Below are 24,492 nucleotides of genomic sequence, written 5' to 3'. Positions count from 1 at the left end.
GAGCCAGATGCTTAACTGACTGAGCCACCCAGGCGCCCCAAATTATAAACATAATTTATGTGTATCTTGGAAGATTTGGAAAATTCAGAAAAATGCAAGGCAGAAAACAAAATGATCCTTATTCCTATACCCTAGTAATATGCTTTTTATGTCTAGTAGGTATTTTTCTGTGTATTTTTTACATTTTTGCACCTATGTATTTTGTATTTATGCATATATTACAGGTATATAGATATTTACATATATTCTAGTGTCTATATTCTTTTTATCTTACTTTACTTAATAGTAAATCGTAGTTTCTCTGTAATTAATGGTTTTCATAAACATGATTTTTATCTTTTAAAAATTTTTAAATTTATTTTTGAGAGAGAGAGACAGCATGAGCAGGGGAGGGTCAGAGTGAGAGGGAGACCCAGAATCTGAAGGCAGGTTCCAGGCTCTGAGCTGTTAGCACAGAGCCCGACATGGGGCTTGAACCCATGAGCTGCGAGATCATGACCTGAGCTGAAGTTGAATGCTTAACTGACTGAGCCACCCAGATGCCCCCCAAAACATGATTTTTAAAGACTGAACAGTATTCCAAAAGCCATTATAAGGGACTCAGCCTTTGCTTTATTTGTTATCAGGGAAGGTTTAGGGTACTTCTAAGTTTTTGTTATTATAACACTAGAATGACATTAATTAATTAAAATGTATGAATATCTCTGTGTCCCTCTCATTGTTTCTTTTTTTAAAAAAAGTTTCTATTTTTAAGTAATTTTTATACCCAGCATGGGGCTTGAACACACAACTCTTGAGATCATGCTCTACAAACTGAACCAGCCAGGCACCCGCTTCTGATTGTTTCTTTAGGACATATTTTTGGGAAACGAAATACCAGATCAAAAGATAGAAATAGTTTTCAAGACTCTTGATGCATATTGCTAATTGTTTTCTAGAAAGACAGTGTAAATTTATGGTACCATATAGACTTTTTTCTTCATACCCTCACCAATGATAGCTATTATAATTTTTCCAGGGTTTTTCCACTTTGTTAGGAAAACTTGTTTTAATTTTATGAATTGTCTTTTCATGTATTTTGTCCTTTTTTTTTTTTTTTTAAGTAGACTCCACACCCAACACGGGGCTTGAACTCACAACCCTGAGATCAGGAGTCACATGCTCTACCAACTACACCAGCAGGTGCTCTGTATTTTGTCCATTCTTAATTGAAGTAACCGGGGTCTTTTAAAGTAAATATCTCCAATTCTGGTCTTTTTATAGGACATAGCTGTGATTTCTGCCAAGCTGACAGGTATGCAGAACAGCTTAATGATGCTTGTGGATACACCAGACTACTCAGAAAAGTGCGTGCACTTGGAGGCGTTGAAGAACAGGCTGGAGGCGCTGGCCTCCCCGCAGATCGTGGCGGTGTTCAGCGCCCAGTCTGTAGGTGAGTGCTGGCCCTTTTTCCTCTCTGCGTGCACCTCTTTACCAAAGTAGGGCTTTCCATGTCTTCAGCCTTTTGAATGTCTTCATGTGGATTAAATTACATAGATTGGAAGTTAAGTTGTAAGTTTTGGGGTGGTTGCCTTTTTTCAGTATTTTATATGATGAGCATTTTCAAACCTACAGAAAAGGTGAAATCAGTGTACGACAGACACACCATCTAGATCCTAGCCTGGCGTTTTGCCACATTTGCTTAGTCACTTAGCTATCCACTGATCCATCTCTCTCTCCATCCATGTCTGTTTTGGATGAATGTCAGAGTAACTGATAGATATCAGCATATTTCACTCTTAAACACTTTGGCATTCATATCAATAACTGGAGTTCAGTACTGGTTTGTGATTCTCTTTTTTTGAGGTAAAATTTACATTTAGAGAAACCCACAAGTCTTAAGTGCCGGAGTCCAGCTCCAGCAGGTCCAGGGTTCCCTGAAGGATGGACAGTGTCGGCACGAGAGAGATGAGAGAGCCATGAGTTTCTTTCTGATTACCAGGCAGGCATCTCTGCTCTGACCTGAGAGTCAGCTTTATTTATGGTAAAAACTGTGTGGCACAGAAGTGGCATTTGCCTTGGACAATCATTTCTGATGACAAATTTCTTTGGCATATAAAAATTTTCCAGAACATAGATTGGTAGAAGATTCATGCATAATCTTTATCAATAGTGATAGATGTAGGTGATTTAGATGCTTATCCTATGGGGAAGGAACGTTACCTTCAGCATTCGAATACAAGACAATGTTTTTAGCATAGCAAGGGCAAAAGTTAGTTCTTTGTGAGCAGGGGTCAATAACCTGCTTGCTTAAGGGGAAGTATAAGAAAAACAGGATTCTCAGGAAATATAATGTTTGCTCCCATAAACACAAAAGAAGTTCCTACAATAAGTTCCTTCACAAGGTGCAATCAGCATTTCAGGGCCAGAATAAGGGGACAAATCACTCCTGATACCAATCAGCAAGGTGCCTTGGGGGGTCGGTGCTCAAGCAAAAATAATTGAATGAGGGGTAGACATTGGTCACCATCTGACAGCGGGAGGCTGTGCAAAACCATCCTTAACCTCACAAGGAGTTTTCTCAACTCAGTGAGTTCAGAAATGGCTCCCAACACTTAAGTGTACTGTTTGATGAGTTTTGACCCTTATCAAGTATTATTTTAATTTCCTCTGATCTACTAGTATGGGAGATCTATTAATAGCATTCCTAATATTATTCTTACAACTCATGAGGATCCTTTTTGTTTGTATTTGCTTTAGTATGGCTTTACCCACTTTTTTTTTCAACCTCCAAGCTTTTTGCATTATTTTATTTTAGACTTGGCTATTGGAGATGGCATATGGTTGAATTTTGTTATTTGATCGAGTCCTTGCTTTCCTCCCTCCCTTCTTCCCTCCCTCCCTCCCTCCCTCCCTTCCTTCCTTCCTTATGTCTCCAATGCCCAGCACAGGGCTTGAACTTACAACCCTGAGATCAAGAGTCACATGCTGTACTGACTGAGCCAGCCAGGCACTCCTAATTCTTGTATTTTTTAATACCATTTAGGTTTTTTTAAACAGAAAATTTCAGTCTCTACATTTTTTGCTTTCTGTTTCTGTTTTCTTTGTTTTTTTTCTCAGATGGTTTGAAAGATATACAACTTATTTTAGTTTTCCTAGTGATTTATTATTTCAGATACTAAACTAAGCTTCTTTCTCAATTTATTGGCCTGGTAATGAAACAATACCTGACTCCCCCAATTAGTGACCTTTGATTCCTCCTGCTTCCCACCCACCCCACTTCCCTGCTCAGTCTAGAAGATTGCGTACCTAGAATGTTAATCCTGGCATACTATCAAATTATTAATTTTTTATCATGTGGCTTCTCTCTCTAAAGTTTTAAATATTAGAACATTTTCATATTTTGTAATACTTTATTTTTATATAACTGCTTTCCAGCCAATAACTGCCATGGTTATTATGCTCAATGCCTTATTTGAATGGATTCAGCACTGCCTTAGACTTTCCAGCCCATGTCTTCCCCATTTCTTAATTCTTGGAGGCTTCTCTTCATGACCAGGAGACTATTTTCAAGCAGATTATTTCCCCCTCAGGAAGGGCAAGGGGAATATACGTATGTCCTCCACATTTATGTAGTAAAGAATGTCTTTCTCTTTTTTTTTTTTTTTAATTTATTTTTGATACAGAGAGAGACAGAGCATGAGAGGGGGAGGGGCAGAGAGAGAAGGAGACACAGAACCGGAAGCAGGCTCCAGGCTCCGAGCTAGCTGTCAGCACAGAGCCTGACGCGGGGCTCGAACCCACGAACGTGAGATCTGACCTGAGCCGAAGTCGGAGGTTTAACCGACTGAGCCACCCAGGCGCCCCAAGAATGTCTTTCTCTTGCTTGTAGAAAACAATAACTGCTTTTGGAATTTTTGGATCACAGCTTCTCCCTTAGAATTCGGGAGACCTTGCTTTCGTATCTTTTGCCAGCTATATTTTGCTGATAAATATGAGACTGGCTTGCTTTTGTTTTTGTTTTTCTTTTCCATGAATAGTTAAAACAGGAGTCAGCAAGCATTTTCTGTAAAGAGCCAGGTAGTAAATATTTTGGGCTCTCTGGGCCACATGGTCCCTGTCATCGATACTTTAACTCCGCTGTTGTAGTGCGGAAGCCTGTGTGGGCATCAGAACCCGCGTTCCCATAAAATGACAAAACCAAGTGCTGTCTGGCCTGCTGGCTCATAGTTTGCTGACTTCTGGCCTACAAGATTCTTTCTTTTGCCTTAAAGTTAAGTTACTTCACTAGATTATTTTTCAGTTTGGGAAAAATATTTGCTGATTCATGTCTTTCTCCATTTCTAGAAAATTTCCTTTCCCCAAAAACTCTTTTTTTCTATTCTATTTGTTTTCTTTTCCATCTTTAAGAACATCAACCATCTGTCCATTAGCTCTCTGTTTACCCCTCCCTAGATGTCATGTTCTCGCTGGTCTATTTTTAGCTCTTTACCAGCTCTCCCATAGTCTTTTTTTTTTTCCCCTCAAAAAATTGCTTCCCATTTTACCAACAGCATTTTTTAAAGTATCTGTTCTGCTCTTTGGTCTCCTGTTTAATTCTTCATTTTTGTGATATTGTTATTTACTTGCTAATGTTTTTTTCCATAGGTCTGCCAGCCTCCTTTTCTATCTCCTGTTTTGTTTTTTGTTTTCTGTTTTTACGTAATCTCTACACCCAACGTGGGGTTCGAATTCCGGACCCTGAAATCAAAGAGTCTCATGCTCTGCTGCCTAAGCCGGCCAGGCGCCTTGCCTTAGGTTCTGTTAAGGAAAGCATATACTGTATGTTATTCCCTTGGGAGTGTGAGGCAGTGATAGCCTAACATTTACTTCTCTTTCCTAGGCTAAATCTTTGAAGTGCTCTTTCTTTTTAAAAAAGTAAAAAAAAAATTTTTTTTTTCTATGTTTATTTATTTTTGAAAGAGACAGACAGAGCACGAGGTGGGGCAGGGCAGAGGGAGGGAGACACAGAATCTGAAGCAAGCAGGCTCCAGACTCTGAGCTGTCAGCACAGAGCCCGATGCGGGGCTCAAACCCACAAACCATGAGATCATGGCTTGAGCCAAAGTGGGATGCTTAACCGACTGAGCCGCCAGCTGCCCCTTGAAATTTTTTTTTTAATGTTTATTTACTTTTAAGAGAGAGAAAGAGACAGCATGAGCAGGGAAGGGTCAGAGAGAGAGGGAGACACAGCATCTGAAGCAGGCTCCAAGCTCTGAGCTCTCAGCACAGAGCCCAATGCAGTGCTCAAACCCATGAATGGTGAGATCAGACCTAAGCCAAAGTCAGAGGCTCGACCGACTGAGCCACCCATGTGCCTCTAAAACAGTTTTTTAGAATTGTAGTAGAATACATCTAACATGAAATGTACCATCTTAATGAATTTTGAGTGTACAATTTAATGGCATGAAATTCATTCACAGTGTTGTGTAACCATCACCACCAACCATCTCCGGAACTCTTCATCTTTCTCAGCTGAAAGTCTGTCCCATTACACACCAACTCCTTTTATTTTTTAAATTTTTTTAACATTTGTTTATTTTGATTTTTTTTTTTTTAAATTTATTTTTGAGAGACAGAGACAGCGTGAGCAGGGGAGAGTCAGAGAGAGAGAGAGAGAGAGAGAGAGAGGGAGATACAGAATCTGAAGCAGGCTCCAGGCTCTGTGCTAGCCATCAGTACAGAGCCCAACATGGGGCTCGAACCCATGAACTGTGAGATCATGACCTGAGCCGAAGCCGGACGCTTAACTGATGGAGCCACCCAGGTGTCCCAACATTTGTTTATTTTGAGAGAGAGCAAGAGCAAGTGTGTATATGTCTGTGTGTGTGTGTGCACATGTGAGCTGAGTGGTGGGGGGCAGAGAGGAGACAGGATCTAAAGCAGGCTTGGTGCTGCAGGAGTAGAGCCTGATGTGGGGCTTAAACTCACAAACTGACCGTGACATCATGACCTGAGCCAAAATCAAGAGGCAGCCACTTAACTGATTGAGTGACCCAGGCACCCCTGAACACCAACTCCTTATTCCCCCACCCCCAGCCCCTAGGCATCTACCATTCTACCTTCTGTCTCTATGAATTTGACTACTCTAGATACCTTATATAAGTGGAATCCTACAGTATTTGTCATTCTGTAATTGATTCATTTCACTTAGCATCCATGAACCTTAGCAAGGTTCATCCATGTTGTAATGTGTATAAAAATCTCCTTCCTTTTTCAGGCTGAATATTATTCTGTTGGATGGATAGATCACCTTTTGTTTTTCTGTTCCTCTGTCCACGGACAGTTGAGTTACTGTCACCTTTTGATTCTTGTGAACAGTGTTGCCATGCACATGAGTGTACAAATACCTGTTGAGTCCCAGCTTTCAGTTCCTTTGGGTATATGCCCAGAGGTGGAATTCCTGGATCACAAGATAATTCTCCTTTTATGTTTTGAGAAGCCATCTCAATGTTTTCCATAGGACTCACATCATTTTACGTTCCCACCAGCAATGTACGAGAGTTCCAGTTCCTTCACATCTTTCTTGACATAGTGTTATTTTCTGCTTTCTTGATAATAGATGTGTAGTGGTATCTCATTTTGATACTGACTTGAATTTGCCTAATAATTAATGATATTGAATATAGTTTCATAAACTTGTTGGCCATTTGTCTATCTTCTTTGGAGAAATGTCTATTCAAGTCCTTTGCCCATTTAAAAAAATCAGGTTGTTTATTTTTTGTTGAGTTGTAGGAGTTTGTTATATATTCTAGATATAATCCCCGGGCAGGTATATGATTTGCAAATCTCCCATTCTGTGGGTTTTCTTTTCATTCTGTTTGTAGGGTCCTTTGAAGCAGAAGTCGTCTTTTTAAAAATATTTTTTAATGTTTGTTTATTCTTGAGAGACAGAGACAGAGCATGAGCGGGGGGGGGGGGGGGAGAGAGGGGGAGGCACAGAATCAGAAGCAGGCTCTAGGCTGTCATCACAGAGTCTGACATGGGGCTCGAACTCACAAACTGTGAGATCATGACCTGAGCCAGTCAGACACTCAACCGAGTGAGCCACTCAGGCACCCCTGATGCACAAGTCTTACATTTTGATGCAATCCTGTGTATCTGTTTTGTATTTTGTTGCCTGTGTTTTGGTGTCATAGTTAAAAAAAAAAAATATTGCCAAATTCAATGTCTTAAAGCTTTTCCCATTTTTTTCCCTGAGTTTATAGTCTTAGCTCTTACATCTATCTCTTTGATCCATTTTATTTTTTAAAAAAATTAAAAATTTTTTTAAAATTTTTAATGTTTTTTAAAATGTATTTTTGATACAGAGAGAGAGCACGAGGAGGGGAGGGGCAGAGAGAGAAGGAGACACAGAACCAGAAGCAGGCTCCAGGCTCTGAGCTAGCTGTCAGCACAGAGCCCGACGTGGGGCTCAAACCCATGAACGTGAGGTCATGACCTGAGCCGTTCGGAGGCTTGACTGACTGAGCCACCCAGGCGCCCCTTAAAAATTTTTTGGGGCGCCTGGGTGCCTCAGTCGGCTGAGCCTCCGACTTCGGCTCAGGTCAGATCTCACGTTCTTGGGTTTGAGCCCCACATCGGGCTCTGTGCTGACAGCTCAGAGCCTGGAGCCTGCTTCCGGTTCTGTGTCTCCTTCTCTCTCTGCCCTTCCCCCTCTCATGCTCTGTCTCTCTCTGTATCAAAAATAATAAATAAAATATTTAAAAAAACTTATAAAATTTTTTTAATAGTTTATTTATTTTTGAGAGAGAAAGAGAGACAGCATGAGCAGGGGAGGCTCTGAGAGGAGGGAGACACAGAATCTGAAGACAGGCTCTAGGCTCTGAGCTAGCTGTCAGCACAGAGCGGGGCTTGAACCCACAAACCACGAGATCATGACCTGAACTGAAGTCAGATGCTTAACTGACTGAGCCACCCAGGTGCCCCTGATCCATTTTAAGTTAATTTTGTATGTGGTGTAAGGTAAGGGTCCAACTTCTTTCTTTTGCATGTGGATGTCCAGTTTTCTGTGTACCATTTTTGTCCATCTCCACTGCATGGTTGTGGCAACCTTGTTGAAAGTCATGCGACTGTCTTTGTGAAGGTTTATTTCTGGGCTCTTTGTTCTCTTCCATTGGTCACGTCTATCCTTATGCCAGTACCACACTGTTTTGCTTTGTTCCCCCCCTCACCCCCACTGTTTTGATTATCGTAGCTTTGTGGTAAGTTTTGAAATGATGAAGTGTGAGACCACCAATGTTGCTCTTCTTTTTCAATATTTTTTTGGCTCTTTGAGGTCCCCTGACATTCCATATAAATTCTAGGATGGGTTTTTCTGTTTTTTCAGAAACCACCATTGAGATTTTGATAGGAATTGCATTGAATCTGTAGATGGCTTTGGGTAGTATTACCATCTTAACAGTATTAATTCTTCCAGTCCTTGAACCTGGATGTCTTTTCATTTATTTGTGTCTTTAATTTCTTTGAGCGATGTTTTGTCATTTTCAAAGTGCAAATCTTTCAGCTCCTTGGTTATGTTTATTCCTAAGTATATATATATATTTTTGCTGCTATTATAAATTAAATTGTTTTTAAAATTTTCTTTTTGGATTGTTATTACTGTATAGAAATACAACTAATTTTTATGTGTTGATATTGTATCCTGCATCTTTGCTGAATTCACTTATTCTAATGAGTTTTTTATGGAATCTTTAGGATTTTATGATCATAAGATCATATCATCTGCAAACAAAAATAATTTTACTTCTTCCTTTTCTATTTGAATGCTTTTTATTTCTTTTTCATGCCTTATTTCTCTGATTGAGACTTCCAGTACTAAGGTGAATAGAGATGGCAAAAGCAGACATTCTTATCTTGTTCTTGATCTCAGAGGAAGAATTTGAAATGATCTTTCACCATTGACTATTATGTCAGCTGGGGGCTTTTCCTATACGGCCTTTATTATGTTGACATAGTTTACTTCTGTTCAGAGTTTGTTCAATTATATCACTAAAGGTTTTGAATTTTATCAAGTGCTTTTCTGCATTATTTGAGATGATCATGTGGATTTTTCCCATCACTCTGTTAATATAGCATATTACATTGATTTTCATATATTGAACCATCCTTGCATCTCAGGAATAAATCCCACTTGGTTATGGAGTATAATCCTTTTAATGTGTTGTTGAAATTGGTTTACTGTTGTTTTACGGAGGACTTTTGCATCAATATTTATCAGGAATGTTGGTCTGTAGGTTTCTTTTCTTATAATGCCTTTATATGACTTTGGTATCAGGTTAATACTAACTTTATAGAATGAGTTGGAAAGTGTTTCCTACTCTCTTTTGGAGGGGGAAGAGTTTGAGAAGTAATTCAGGGTGGTTTTCCTTTCCTTCGGATGGGGCTTGCAGCTTGACGCTGGATGGTGCCCAGTTTGAAGATGCCCTCTGGGTCAGGATTATGGGCTGTGGTAGTGAGGGCAAGCTAGTTTTGACTACTTTTGTTCACAAATTTAAATCAGCCTTGATTCCGACCCGCTCTTTGTGGGCCGGATGGATTCAGAAGGGGGAGATGGCACTTTTCAGCCACCGCTGGGCGGAGGTGGAAGGGGCTTCCTCCACTCCCCTGGCCCAGAACATCCTGTGCGCCCAGTGTGCTCCCCACTCCTTGCCAGTGCTCAGCTGTCCGTGCTGGCATTCCGAGTGCTCCCGGCATTCCGAGTGCTCCCGGCATCCCGAGTGCTCCTGGCATCCCCACTCACCTTGGACCAAAGTGACCGAAGATCTGATCACTTTCTCCTGAGTTCCTTAGTACAGATTTTCTCCTGGTCCCAACACAGATGGAATGGTGTTGGGTTTTTCTCTGGGTCGTGAATTTTGGTGAACCTCAGGAAGGGTTTTCCCCCAGAGTAATGTGCTCTTTGATCAGCCATCTTAACTGAAGGCCAAGCTGCTTTTTTTTTTTTCTGACAGTCTTTAAAGGGATATCTCTGTTCAATTAGCACATCTCCATGTTCCCCCTTTTCCATCTCTGCTTCGAGTGACAAGTCCACGTAGCTAGTTCATTTTACACAGCCAACCAATGAAGTCAGTTCAATTGAAGCAACTTTTTATAGCACAATCTTACACGTAGCAGGAAGATTTATTTATCTCAGCGATCTTAGGAAAATAATAAGCATTTTAAGGGCAAATGGCCATCTTCTAACTCATGGATTCTTGCCCAGCAAAGTGAGTTCCACCGACAGATTTCCAAAGTCCAGCTGGGTTGTCTTCACAATAGCTGCTGTCACAGATTTTTCCTTCTCAGCAGATTTAAAAAGTTGGATACCTGGGGCACGTGGGTGGCTCAGTCAGCTAACCGTCTGACTTCTTCTCAGGTCATGAGCTCACAGCTTGTGAGTTCGAGCCCCGCGTTGGGCTCTGTGTGTGCTGACAGCTCAGAGCTTGCAGCCTGCTTCAGATTCTGTGTCTCCATCTCTTTCTCTGCCCCTCCCTGGCTTGTGCTTTGTCTCTCCCCCTCTCTCTTAAAAATAAATAAACATGAAAAATAAATAAAAGGTTGGATACCTGTTCGTGCAGTTAAACATTGTTTTTTCTTCTTTTTTATTTCATTCTGAAACTGTGGCATGTGAGTTTTGGCCAGAAGGGGGCAGGCGAGCGCCGGTGGTGGCGCTGGGCAGGGGCGCCCCGAGGCTGCCTGGCTGGCCTTTCTGCAGTCCGCCTGGAAGCAAGTCTTCCATTTAGTCATTTCCTCTGCCCTTAGGAAACTATGTGAGAAACTACTTGATATTAATGCCATAATTTGGCTGCTAGCGTCCCTCGCTATGTGTGGAATGCCGATGTTTACCGAGTCATTTACTTATTCCTCAGGCCACCAAATATGTGAACATTTAGGGCTTGAGTTTGTTTGCTTTTTTACAAATCCGTCGGGTGTAATTCAAAGGAATTTCGAAAGGGCAACTCACTTTTAAATATTATTTCAAAATATTAATTCTGTGAGCAGCAGCAGGGAATGCAGAGATGACTGAGGTAAGGTTGCTGACTTCAAGGACCTTGCAGCTCCGTTGAGGGTGAGGCTGGGAGAGAACAAGTACACAAATAATTTCATTACGAGATGGAATGTGAAAATCGCCTTAGCCCTCCGGGGATGAAAGATGACGACAGGCAGGAAGCTTTTCTGAAAGAGCTAGTATGTGTTCAGAACTTTGAAATTTAGATGAATTAAATTTTTTTTAATTGTCTCTGGTCATAAAAGTAATACGTATACAGGTTATTGAAAATTGGAAAGATACACACAGATACAAAACAAAATGATTTACCAGTGAACTCCCCACCAAGAGATGACTATTAGTATTTGATGATGAGGTTTTTGGGGTGTTGGTGGGGACGGCCAAGAAAGAATTCTTGAAGATGTCTTTAGTGCAAAAAGGTGATTTTATGAAGGCATGGGGACAGCACCTCTGGGCCGGGGAGCTGCCCAGGCACCACGGGGAGAGACTAGTTGTGTACTTTGGCGCTGGGGGAAGATAAAGTCCCGGGAAGTTTCCAGTGAGATTTTCATGTGCTAGAGAAGAATCCCAGGATCCCGGAGGCCTAGCTCTTGTCTAGCCAGGGTTGTTGGCCCTCTAGCAAAGCACTAGCATTAAGGCAGTAGGGAGTTCCTGGAGAACACATTATTCAGCCTGCCTCAAGTATCTGTCAATGAATGCAGGTCATAAGGAAATTGAGTTCTCGCTGCCATTTCCTTCTGCCTGGGTTTCCCAAATTGCTATGGAGGGATGATGTTGGGGCTCTAGGAAAAAGGAGTATATAGGTTTCTGGGGATTAGGCTATTGATAAAATTGCCTTTTTCTTGTGATTTGCTAAGATATTTGTAAATAGATGGAGACTTAGGTCCTGCAGGCTATGATCTCTATGAGTTAACCATTTGGTTTTTTCCCTTTCCTTTGTTCTTGGGCAGCGTGGAGTGTGGAGGAATGTCACACACATCCTGCCTGGGGGTAGGGGCTGCGATTTTGAGTCTGTCAGCTTGCCTTATCCTCCCTCATCATTTCCTTCCAGTTATTTTCGTGTGTGTGTGTGTGTGTGTGTGTGTGTGTGTGTGTGTGCGCGCCTTTATCTTTTAAGGCAAGTATATACATTGAGTATGTACAATTTTGTGCCTTGATTTTCCCCCAGTGAGCACTGTAGCATGAGCCTTTCTCCATGGGTGAAGGATTTGATAGGCAAGGAGAAACGTTTGTGGCAGATGGAACACCATACCCATGAGTGGTATAGAAATGAAAACCCTCAGCGGCGGTTTTGGGAATGACTGTTAAGCCCACTTTAATGGAGTGAACGTTGAGTGAATGGTCGGCGATGAGGCTGGACAGCAGAGCTGGGGACCGAGCATGGTTTGCCTTGAACAGACTAACTTACAGTAAGTCTGCTGAGGAGTGTGGCCGAGTGGGAGCGTTGACTTGGGAGATGGACAGGCCAATTTTGAAATCTTTGGGCTGCTGCCTCCTAGCAATGAGACCTCAGTTTCCTTCTCAGTAAAGTGGGTACCGTACGGTTCCTGTGCTCCTGACTCCTGCGGAGGGACTAGGTGAACACTATTCCTTTCTCTTGGACCCCTGCCCCTGCAAGACTTCGGGGATCTTACCATCGCCCAAAGGGAAGAATTCCTAAGAGGCCAGTCAGGAATTCTCGAAGGTTCAATTTGAATGAGATTAGCAGCAGATTTCTGAGAAGCCCTGTTGCTCAGCAGATGGAGCTAAAGTTGGGAGTCCAGACCCACAAATGACTTCGTTGGTTTCATCTCTCTTCTTCTTGAATTCAGCTAAGATTTGTTCCCGTCACCTACAGTGTTAGAGGGGTTAAACAGTACTGGAGGTCTTATAGGGGAATATAACGTTTTCCTCCACCGCCTCATTCCCCGGTCTTGACCCCAGGAGATGGCTTTTAAGTCTCTGGTGTTTCACTTTATATTTCCGCATAGTATGTGTATTATTTTATTTCTTTGTATATTTATTTTAGGCATTCTTGACTTCCTGTTGTTACAGCTAAAGATTTCGCTTTCATACCACTCTCTCTCCCCTTCCCATTCTCTTATGCCATTGTTTTTCTGTTTAATTTTTTTAAATGTTTATTTTTGAGAGAGAGAGAAAATGAACAAGTTGGGGAGGGAGAGAATGAGGGAGGGAGGGGGGAAGGGAGAGGGAGAGGGAGAAAGCAGAGAGAGAAGGGAGAGGGAGAGAGAATATATATTGCTTACGGAACTGAGAAGTTCAGGCGTAGGTCTTGCTGATCCAGGGCACAAACTATGTCATTAGGACCTCGTCTCTCTCTTACCATTTCTTGGGTCTCTCTGTGTGCTGACGTTACTTCCAGGTGCGCTTGGCACGTGGCCCTTGAAGTTCCAGGCTTCCATCCTCAGAGCTTAAGAAGAGGTCCCAGGATTCATCTTGATGGCACTGATGGGTGGGCTGTTGCGTCTCTGAATCAATTTCTCGGATCAGATGGATTTGAGGCCCGGTCCTGGCTGTGCCGTGGAGCCAGGAATAGAGTCAGCTTCACTGGAAGCATTTAAATGGAAAGTGGTCAAAATATGTCAACTTCGGGGTGCCTGGGTGGCTCAGTCAGTTAAGTGTCTGACTCCTGATCTCAGCTCAGATCTTGATCTCAGCGTCATGAGTTCAAGCCCCACACTGGGCTCCACACTGGATGTGAAGCCTACTTTAAAAAAAATGAGAAAGGTACAGACGTCAGTGATAAGGTAACAGGCACTAGGGATGGCTGCAGCTGGCTGCTGTGTGATACAGACCACAGCTGTAGATCTGTTATACTGCCCTGTTCATAATACAAAAGTAAATCTGGAGTGTTCTCCTCTCAAGAAGAATTTTTTTGTCCTTTATTCTTTTCTTTTTATTGTGTCTATGTGAGAAAATGGACGTTAGCTGAACCTATTGTAATCATGTCACAGTATGTGTTGCTTGAACCAACATGCTCTGTGCTTTCATCGTAGACCGTGATGTTATGTCAACTGTTCCTCAGTAAAAGCGGTAACAAAAACCAAAAGAGGAATAAATACCACTATTCTTTGATAAAGACAATTGACATTTGCTTTGTCATATGTATGTGTAATTACCAGCAGCTATAGGAAAGTGCTAATGGTACTGTTTAGTAATATAAACTAAATATTTTGCTCTGGGGGGAGAAAAGGAAAATGGGACAGTGAGAGGCAGGGGCGCTGTCCCTCAGCGAACAGCCAGCGGTTTGTCAGCAGAAGGGCCGCGGGGTGTGGCTGCCCAGCAGGACGTCCACCACCAGACCCCTGCCCGCCTCCCACTGCCCCTGCCCCTGGCAGGTGGCTCTCCCCCAGGCAGGTGCTCAGGCAGTGCCTTGTGTGGTGGCTGGTGGTATCGTCAGGAGCTGAAACCCCGCGTTAGGGTCGCCAAAGTAAGTTTCCTCGCTTTTTTGTCTAAGTCAAGAACTTCCCCTCGTTTTACAAATTTGTGTTTAGTTGAATGTACTACCCTTGAAAAACTTGAACTCCTCTGTAAGGGCTAAAGACTCACCTGTTACCTGTAAGGTTTTCAACACTTTACCTCACTGGGTTTGCTATATCACCAGATTCTGCTTTATTACTTTTTTCAAGAAATAACAAGTTCTACTCTGTCCAGTGGAGATTTTTTTTTAAAGTTGTGATTGTATATTTAGACTAGTAAACATAGTACTTTTGATCTAAAAACACACCAAAATGTTGACAGTGTTTTACAGAGTGTGATAGGATTGTAGGCAGTTTTCTCTTCGTATTTATTTTCCATTTTTTCCACTATGAACATGCTATTTATGTTGCTGAAAAACGGTGGTATTTAAAATAGTCATTAATTTACTACATTTTTTAAAAGTTTATTTTGAGAGAGAGAGAGAGAGAGAGAGAGAGAGAGAGAGAGAGAGAGTGTGGGGAGGGGTGGGGTGGACGGGGGAGAATCCCAAGCAGGCTCCGTACTGTCAGCACAGAGCCTGACTTGGGGCTTGATCTCACAAACCATGAGATCATGACCTGAGCCAAACTCATGAGTCAGATGCTTAACCAACTGAGCCACCCAGGCGCCCCTTAATACATTTCTTTTTGTAGTGTGATGTGCTAGTTTCTGGGAACAGTGTGAGATAAAACATGAAAGGTCACAGCCTCCTGGAGCTTGTATTTCTAAGGGTGAGAAAGGCAAACTATCACATAACTAAATAGAATAATATAGATTTTGATTGATTCTATGAAGGAGAAGATATGATAGGAAATAAATAACAGGAGAAACCTAATAAGTTTCTAAATTGACTGGGAAAGGCCCTCCTGATAAGGAGAGAACCACACAGAGAGCCAGAAAGATCATCCCAGATAGTAAGTGCAAAGGCCCTGGGGCCTCAACGAACATCATGATTCTTGGCACCAGGCAGAATGTGTGCTTGTGTCAGCAGTTTTTAGTTCATACAAATATTAGATTGAGTCGTATGACATTGCTGTGGTTGTAGGTCTAAATGGTTGAATAGCAGTAGTTTCATATGGTTCAGTCAGCAGTCCTGGCATTGACCTCTGCAAGTGATTGAAGCTCTCTGGGCTGCACTTTCCTCACCTATGAAATCAGGTCCATTGATGGTTTTTTAGATATCTTTCTGTCGCTGACATTTTATGATTCTAGTCAGAGCCAGGATGAGGTGAGGCAGGTGAAATGCCTAAAGCACAAAAATCTAAGGAAGCGCGCCCTCTGCCCTTTGTGCAACCCTGAGAGTGAGAGTCCCCTTCGATTTTGCAACCCAGGCCCGCCCCTCCGCCCCCCCCCCACCCCAGCCGCAGCCCTGATTTGAACTCTTTTCACTATTCACATACAGCAGTGCCTTTGCTGATGTAGGATCTCAGCTCTGTCAGTGATGCTTACTGACGCATTATTTAAACAAGCCAAGGCTTGCAGGGTCTGATTGAGTTACGTCTTCTGCCCTTATCTTATTTTTCAGATTCTTATTGTCCATGCATGAGTTAATTCACCGTGTAGGTAAGAAGTTCCCCACAGGAGCTTACACGGATCCACATTTAGCCCGGTGAACTCTTTCTCCTGCCTGCAACAGGAAAGCTGGTAACAGCATGTGCATGTTTTCTGTTGTTCTCCTCTAGATCAGTCCAAAATGTTTGTGAAGGTGTTTACTGAAATTGACCGGATGCCCCAGCTGCTCGCCTACTACTACAAGTGTCACAAGGTGAGAAGCCAGGAGCGCTCCTGCGGTGGAAGCGCCCAGCGCTGGGCTGCAGAACCCCGGCGATTGTACTCCAGGGGAGAGAGCTGCTCTCCTGCCCTCTGGCCGCCGCCTCTTCGTTAGCCAGTAGGGGGTGATCTTGGTCCAGCCTGTGGATTCATTTCTTTGCCAGCGTTGGCGGGTGGGGTGGGAAGCAAGCCCTCAGTTTTCAGCATATTTTGTGTTTATAGCTATAGTTATAGGAGAGTAATCTCTTGGGCCTTACGGTGCCCTCTGGAAGCTGTAAGAAGGTTTTGTTTTCTAGAGTCGTTGACGATAGGTAAAAAACAAAAAGCAAAACAAAACCAAAAAAAACGTGACAGCTTCCCCGGGCTAACTTATTTCCCGAGTGCAACCTCACGCATCTTTGAGCAGTGGAGTTGGGACCTGGAGACGAGGTGCACACACATGCGCACTCGGAGGGTCCATGGGAGGGGGGAGTGTGGCATGCCCTGCAGAAGGACCTCGGCGTGCTGTTGGGACAAGATGAAAGAAAAAGGGAGCCCTGGGAGGGCAAGGGATTCACGCTCTGATTGATGGTCAGAGCAGGTGGCTGTGACCCCCCTTCCCCGCCTTTGAAGGAAATGGTCCTCAGTGGGCACAGGACTGCTTGGGACCTTAGGCGCTGAAGTCGCTCGCCTAGCTGGGGGGCAGGGCAGCGCTAGTGGGCAGCGTGTCTCACCCACTCTGGGATCCCCTCTCTCCTCTGCAGGCGCGGCTTTTAGCAACGTGGCGGGAGCTGTCCCACAGCGACCTCCCCCTGGACCGGCGGCTCACCGAGTTCTATGACGCCCTGCTGGGGGCCTGGCACACACAGATCCAGTGGGCTTCGCAGGTAACGGCTCGCTTGGCTCTTGGGGGGGGGGGGCTGCCCTGAAGCGCCCTCTCCTCTGTTCGAGCGCTGCTGGAAGCGCCTCCCTGCTTGCTGCCATCACCAAAGGAGTTAAAGATAAGCCTCGAATCCCAAGGCAGAAAACCTTTCGGTCTCCTTAAAACCCTTCTTATCGTCCTCATCTGTATCTTAGATGGAATCTAATGTGACAGTGTTGCGTGTCGTTTGCCCAGGGAGCCTGTGGAATTCCTGGAGGCCTTTATCTTCTGATCTAAAAGCAGGAGGCCCTGGGTCAGGTGGTGTTTGAGTGAACAGGATTGTTTTTATCTTAACTTCAGGGAAAATTGACTTGGCTTAACGCTGGTTTCCCTTGTTCACACGGTCCGCCCAGAGCTGGGGACGGGTACAGGCGGTCTCCTGGTCTCCTGCTTACAGGACCAGTGAGACAGAGGAGCTCATTTCTAGTGGAAGCTTCCCACCACTTGTCTTCCCAGAGCCGCTCGGCATCTCCCGGCATCTCCCGCCTTCCAGGGGATGAACCGCTGCTCCCCAGTCTCCATGCCAGGAGGTGCCTCGGATCCTCTTGCCCTCCGTTAGCAGAGAAGAGGCTGTGACTTACTGGGCCTGCTGATGGTGTGGCCTGGGTTTTGGTCTCCTTGCAAAATGAGTTGTGCATTACTCTTGCAGTGTCCGTCTGTCCCCCGCTGGAATGAACGCGGCGATAGACGGAGAGAATCCCTTGTACAGGGTCGCGTCCACCCTGGTGTTTAAAGCGCTCTACCGCCCCCGCAGTGCTTTCTCCTGGAGCCCGCCAAACTCAGATTCAGGTTACAGCAACATGGAACACAGCCTCCTGTAGACATTGCACAGCACTTACGTAGTTGTCGGTTTTCAGTAACGCTGGTGATGCACATTCATTCCTCTGTCCTTGCCTGCTCTTACTGTCCCTTGTGTTGTGAAGATACAACCAGCTTATGGCCACATGTGCAAATGCCCTTCATCATCTACGGAAAGGGATTTAGACTTCTCAGATTATGTTTGGGCCTCATCCCTTAAAGCCTGTTTTATGCTTTTGGTCTGTAGTCCATTTCCTTTTCAGGGGACTAAAAGCCTGATAGGCGGCAGTCATCTCCTGAAGCTCAGTATAATGCAAAAGAAAAACAAAGACACCGTAATAAATGTGTCCCTTTCTGATTCACTGCGCAGTATTATAATATGGAAAATTTCCAACACATAAGAGTTGAAGGACTTGTACAATGAACACCCATGTATTCACGTCTGCTTGCTGCAATGAACATTTTGCCATGTTTGCTCTATCATAAATCTGTCCATCTTCCCACATACCTCTCTATTCATTGATCGGTCTTATTTGTTGGTTCATTTCAAAGGAGATTGCAAGCCTTATTTAGTTCTGAACATGCATATTATTAACTAGACTTCAATATCCCCCCCCCCTTTTTAGGTAAAATTGTGGAATGCAATGATCTAAAATATGTCATGTGATCAGTTTTGGCAAATGTTGTGTAACCTGATCCCTGTTAAGATACAGAGAACATTACCATCACTCTAGAAAGTTCTCTCAAGCTCCTTTCTAGTCAGTCCAACACCCCTGAAGGCAACCACTGCCCTGGTTTTTTTTCCACCATAAATTAGGGATGCTTTTGAATTTTTTTTTATTTAAAAATTTTTGGCGGGGGCGTCGCCTGGGTGGCTTAGTCAGTTGAACATCTGACTTTGGCTCAGGTCATGATCTCACAGTTTGTGTGTTCGAGCCACGTGTCAGGCTCTGTGCTGACCACTAGCTTGGAGCCTGGAGCCTGCTTTGGATTCTGTGTCTCTTTCCCTCTCTGCCCCTCCCCTGTTCATGCTGTCTCTGTCTCTCAAAAATAAATAAAAAATGTAAAGAAAAATTTTTTAATTAAAATAAAATAAAATAATTTTTTTTGCCACTGCCCCTACAATTTTTTTTAATGTTTTATTATTTTTGAGAGGGAGAGAGCAGAGTGCAAGCAGGGAAGGGGCAGAGAGAGAGGGAGACACGGATTCCAGAGCAGGCTCCAGGCTCCAAGCTGTCAGCACAGAGGCAGACGCAGGGCTCAAACCCACAAACTGCAAGATCATCACCTGAGGTGAAGTTGGATGCTTAACTGACTAAACTATGCAGCACCCTGTTTTCAAATGTTTTTTGTTATTCATTTATTTATTTAATTTATTGGGTTTTTTTTTTAACTTTTATTTGAAAAGGAGCACAAGTGGGGGAGGGGCAGAGAGCGAATGAGACACAGAATCTGAAGCAGGCTCCAGGTTCTGAGCTGTCAGCACAGATCCCGATGTGGGGCTCAAGCTCACAAACCCTGAACTCATGACCTGAGCTGAAATCTGACCCTTAACCAACTGAACTACCTGGGCACCCCTGTTTTTGAATTTTCAATAGATGGAATCATATAATGTGTTTTTCCTGCAAGGTTGCTTTCATTGAGCCCATTTGTGAGATTCATCCATGTTGTTTGAATCAGTAGTTTATTCCTTTTTATTGCCAAATACTGTTACGTGGTATGAATATTCCACAGGTGGCTTATTCATTCTTATACTGATGACCACTTGGGATATTTCCAGTTTGGGGCCATTATGCATAAAGCTGTTAATGAACATTATTCTCTAAGTCTTTTTGTGGATACACATGTTCATGTTGTAGGTAAATACCTCGGAGTGGAATTGCTGGGTAATAGGGCAGGTGTATGTTTAGATTTATAAGAAACTGCCAGACATTTTCCCAAAGTGGTTGTCCTTTTTATAGTCCCACGAGTGTGTGAGAGTCCTGATCGCCCCACATCTTTGCCTGCATTAGGTGATGTCAGTCTTTCTAAGCTAGCCCATTCTGGTGGGTGTGTTGTAGAATTTCCTTGTGGTTTTAATTTGTATTTTCCTGTTGACTAACGATACTGAGCACCTTTTCAATGTGTTTATGTCTTTGTGAGCTGTCTGCTCAGATCTTTGTTTATTACGAAACTTTGGGTTATTTGCCTTTTCATTATTGAGTTGAAGGAGTTCTTTATATATTCCAGAGAAAAATCCTTTGTCAGATATAGTTTGTAGATACTTCCAGTATGTGGCTTAAACAGAGGTGTTGATTTTGTTGAAGCTGAGTTTATCAATTTTTTCTTTTATGGTTATTGTTTTATAAGAAACCATCACCAACTCCCAAATTGTAATGATGCTCTTTTGTATTTTCTTCTAGAAGCTTTAGTTTCTTTTTTTTTTTTAAACGTTTATTCATTTTTGAGAGAGAGACAGAGAGACACAGAGTGCAGGTGAAGGAGGGGCAGAGAGAGGGAGACACGGAATCTGAAGCAAACGCCAGGCTCCAAGCTGTCAGCATAGAGTCCGATGTGGGGCTCGAACCCATGAACCATGAGATCATGCCCTGAGCCAAAGTCAACGCTTAACTAACTGAGCCGCCCCAGGTGCCCCTAGAAGCTTGTTTAATTTCTACCGTAAGGTCTGAGGCCCATCTTGAATTAGTCTTGTGCATGGTGTGACGTAAGGTTTTCAGGTGGGCTGTCTAGGTTGCTTCTATAGCCTGAGTTTGATCGTATAGTCTCTGGACTTCATGGTGGTTCTTTGGCCAATGGCCAGAGAATGTCTTTTGCCAGATCTCTTCAAAGGACAGGTGACACCTCTGAGCATAAGAGACCCAGTATGTTTTAATTGAAATGGGTAGAAAAGCTGCAGCTGAAGGTCTACGATATGACTATAGTTTCAGCTGACCAACCAATTAGTTTAATTCTTCCCCTGCCCCAGGTCATCTGACTAGGAGATAAGAGTGAAGGAAATTCTCAGACACAGCGAGGAGTCAGCGTTCCTTTTTCTAGAAGGCCCATTTTCATTTTCTCCTTTGGTCCCTTCCTTTCTTGCAGCAAAAAGTTTCTCCTGTCAAATGAGGACATTGGGCTGTGTGGTATCTGAAGGTCTTTCTCTCACAGTAGCTCGTGTGGGGATAGTGAGGGAAAGGCGTTGGCTGGAGATCAGAGGCTTTGTGTTGGCGCAGCTCTGGGCGGGAGGAGGGGCACCGTACGTGGAGGAGCTGTGAATTCAAGACAGGAGTTCGGCTTTCTCAAGAAGGTAGTCAGAGTCTGGAGCAACAGAATGAATGATGACGTTGCTGTTTTAAGAATGGTTTTCGCGTTTAAAAAAAAAAAATGATTTTGGTGTCAAAACATCACCTATGTAGTTTCCTTGCCCAGAAGGCTTGACCCTAATACCCTCATGAGGAAGCAGGCAGACAAATTCAAGGTTTGTCAGTTTTGTTCTTTTCAAAGAACCAACAAGTTCTATTGATTTTTAAAATTAACTTTCTATTCTTTATTTTATTTACCCCTGCTCTAATCTCTTTTATTTCCTTCCTTCTTCTAGCTTTGGGTTGGGCTGCTTCTTTTTCTGATTCCTTAATGTATGCAGTTAGGTTGTTGAGTTGAGAGATTTCTTCTTTTTTAATGTATGTGTTTACAGCTGTAAGTTTCCCTCTTAGCATTACTTTTGCTGTATCCCATAACTTTGGGGAAGTTGTGTTTTCATTTTCACTCATCTCGGTATTTTCTAATAAAAATCTCAGTTTATTGATCTTATAGTTTTTAAGCTTATACCTTTTTTGGCCTTAGAGTTACCTAAGAACAGTCTTATATTTCGTTTTCATGTTTGTGCATATTTTAGTTACGTTATAATACAAAATCATTCAGTCAACACAGAGGAGTCTGTGGGAATGCCTGTCCAAATGTACTACGTACATTTTTACAGTTTTGTTCAAGAGATCAATAGTAGATGAAACAGAAGAAAAGACTCTTGACGAATAAGTGAACTATAATCTAGAAGGCCCCTGGGGTGCCTGGGTGGCTCAGTCAGTTAACCTTCTAACTCTTGATCTTGGCTCAGGTCATGATCTCACAGTTTGTGGGACTGAGCCCCATGTCAGGCTCCACGCTGATAGTGAAGAGCCTGCTTGGGATTCTTTCTCTCCCTCTCTCTCTGTTCTTCCCCCACTCAGGCACTCGCTCTCTCGCTTTTCTTCTCTCATAAATAGAAAAAACATTAAAAAAAAAAACCCTAAAAGGCCCTGGATACACTATTCCTGCTGAGTAAAAGCTAAATCTGTGTTAACCGAAGGGCTGTGTCACGGGGAGAGGTGGCTGTGGGCTGGTCTGCAAATCTGGCTAAGTGTCCTCTTGACTTGGTGAATTGCTCTTCTTTAATTCCATTTTATCCCCCACCTTCCCATGCACGCCTAGTTGCTGTGCCGTCATCTTTCACAGTCCTTGCTGGCTTGGAAGCCTCTAAATCCTACATGTGATGAATTTGAAAAAAAGGCACTTGAAGGCCAGCAATAGACGCGGAGTAGCCAATTGTTCTGGACAAGTGGCAAGTTCTGCCAGCTACTTGGCTTTATGAGCTTGAGTTTGCGGGAAGGAACACTTGGGTCTTAGCGCCCTTGACGAGGCCGCGTTCCAGCAGTTGGAGGAACGCGTCTGAGCAGTGCAGGGGACTGCTGCTCGACGAGGGGTGCTCCCGCCCGGGCCAGTGTGCTAACGCAGATCCCTCTCTCCCACTGCAGGTTTTCAAGAACCCCCACGAGGTGGTGACTGTGCTGCTGATTCAGACTCTGGGGGCCTTGCTGCCCACCCTGCCCGACTGCCTCAGCTCCGGCGTGGAGAGGGCGGGGCCCGAGCTGGGGCTCCTCAAGCTCCTGGAGTTCTACGAGGCCACCGCCCACTTTGCCAAGGGGCTGGAGATGGCGCAGCTCCCCCGCCCACGTAAATACTCCTTCCTCCCCGGCCCCTGGCCTGTCTTCACTTGCTCTTTTTGAAGCTTCTGGGGCTTAGGTTGGTTTGTCTTTTCAGATGACTGATTTTACAGATTTGGAAGGGAGCCTTGTTTTCCTTCTCAGCAGATGTTTGGAAGCCTTTTCCATGAAGGGATTGCCATTATGGGAATGGTTGCTGCCGAATGTACTAACCAAACCCAGGGAGACACTGGGGCTTTGCATGCTGTGAGGGAGGGAGGGGCACTTCAGCAGGACCTTAGAACGTGCAAGAGGCAGGTGGGCATCAGTGGCCTCGAATTCCCAACTTCTGTTGGGAAGGTAGTGTCCTCTTCCCTTGGAGACCTAATAAAACCTCAGACAGCTTAACCTGAAAGGTAATTGAAGAGAACAGATAGGTTGGAGGAACTTTTTGATAGGGCATCAGCAAGTTTTTAAGGGCAGGGAGGCTGTGTTAGGACTAAGGGTGCTTGTGGGGACAATTGGCATTCCCTGGCTGTGCCGGGGGCGGAGCACCCCTTCTTCCCATTCAGGAGCACAGCGATGCCGTGTTAGTTTCCCCAGCTGTTTCCCTGTAAGTTGAAAGCATCATAAACTTTTAAGTGCACAGACCTCATGACGCATGCTGCTGTCAAATCAGGAAATCGCTTCAGGAAGGCCTTGTTCTGCCATTTGGCGGCTATGTGTCACTAACTTGGTTTATTTAATAGTTATTCTCTTTAATTACATCTGTGTATAATTACTTCGTACGTTCCAGGGAGTGTGTTTATTGTTCCAGTTCCGGATGATTCATAGGTGTTTGGGCTCACTCACTTGGCAGATCTTGGTTGTGGGAAGGGCTTGGGGGATGGGGGTATCTTCCAGGGGACCAGGATGCAGAGTCCGCAGGGCTGGAGTGTGGACCATGCCGCCTGCTGGAGCAGAGTGGAAAGAAGGCAGGCACAGAGTCAGGCGGCCTTCCTCCCACTGCTGATGGACAGTTGAAAAAGAGAGAATCACCCTCCAAAGAACAAGGCATAGAAATGCTTTGTTAGCCAGGCATGGAAATTTAGATTTTTAGTGATTCCTATCAAGGTTTCCAAAAAAGTATTTTTTTTTAATTTAGAAATACTTTGGAACATCCAAAAGTAAAAATAAAAGAAAATAAAAGTGATTCACAACCTCATCACTCAGAGAGAGCCTCTGGCAGCTTTCCACTGTATTTTCTCCTAGTAATTCAAATATAAATACACAATTTTCCACAAATATATATAAAAATATATACACATATACACCTACACACATATACATCTTGAAAAATAATGGTTGCTCAAAATAATATAATGAGTGTTTTTTGAGAGAGAGAGAGAGAGAGAGACAGAATTTGAGTGGGAGAGGGGCAGAGAGAGAGAGAGGTAGACACAGAATCCAAAGCAGAATCCAGGCTCCAAGCTGTCTGTACACAGCCCGACACGGGGCTCGAACTCATAAACCATGAGATCATGACCTGAGCCAAAGTTGGACGCTTAACCAATTGAGTCACACAGGCGCCCCTATAATGAGCATTTTTAAAAATGTCATTAAATGTTTTCCCAAGACAT

General features: G+C 43.6%; 1 protein-coding gene across 1 annotated transcript in view; it reads left to right on the top strand.

The window, feature by feature from the left end:
• The window catches only part of COG7 (component of oligomeric golgi complex 7), a 78,768-nt gene that overhangs the window by 9,698 nt on the left and 44,578 nt on the right, over nucleotides 1-24,492 (top strand). The window contains exons 4-7 of the mRNA XM_029950139.1: nucleotides 1,264-1,432; nucleotides 16,150-16,232; nucleotides 16,981-17,103; nucleotides 22,706-22,904. Of these exons, the coding sequence (XP_029805999.1) occupies nucleotides 1,264-1,432; nucleotides 16,150-16,232; nucleotides 16,981-17,103; nucleotides 22,706-22,904 (574 nt within the window). The remainder of the gene's footprint in view (nucleotides 1-1,263; nucleotides 1,433-16,149; nucleotides 16,233-16,980; nucleotides 17,104-22,705; nucleotides 22,905-24,492) is intronic.

Source organism: Suricata suricatta, chromosome 8, assembly GCF_006229205.1.
Source record: "Suricata suricatta isolate VVHF042 chromosome 8, meerkat_22Aug2017_6uvM2_HiC, whole genome shotgun sequence".
Taxonomy (NCBI): Eukaryota; Metazoa; Chordata; class Mammalia; order Carnivora; family Herpestidae; genus Suricata; species Suricata suricatta.
The sequence above is the reverse complement of the archived record's forward strand: the minus strand, read 5'-3'. Positions and strand labels throughout refer to the sequence as shown.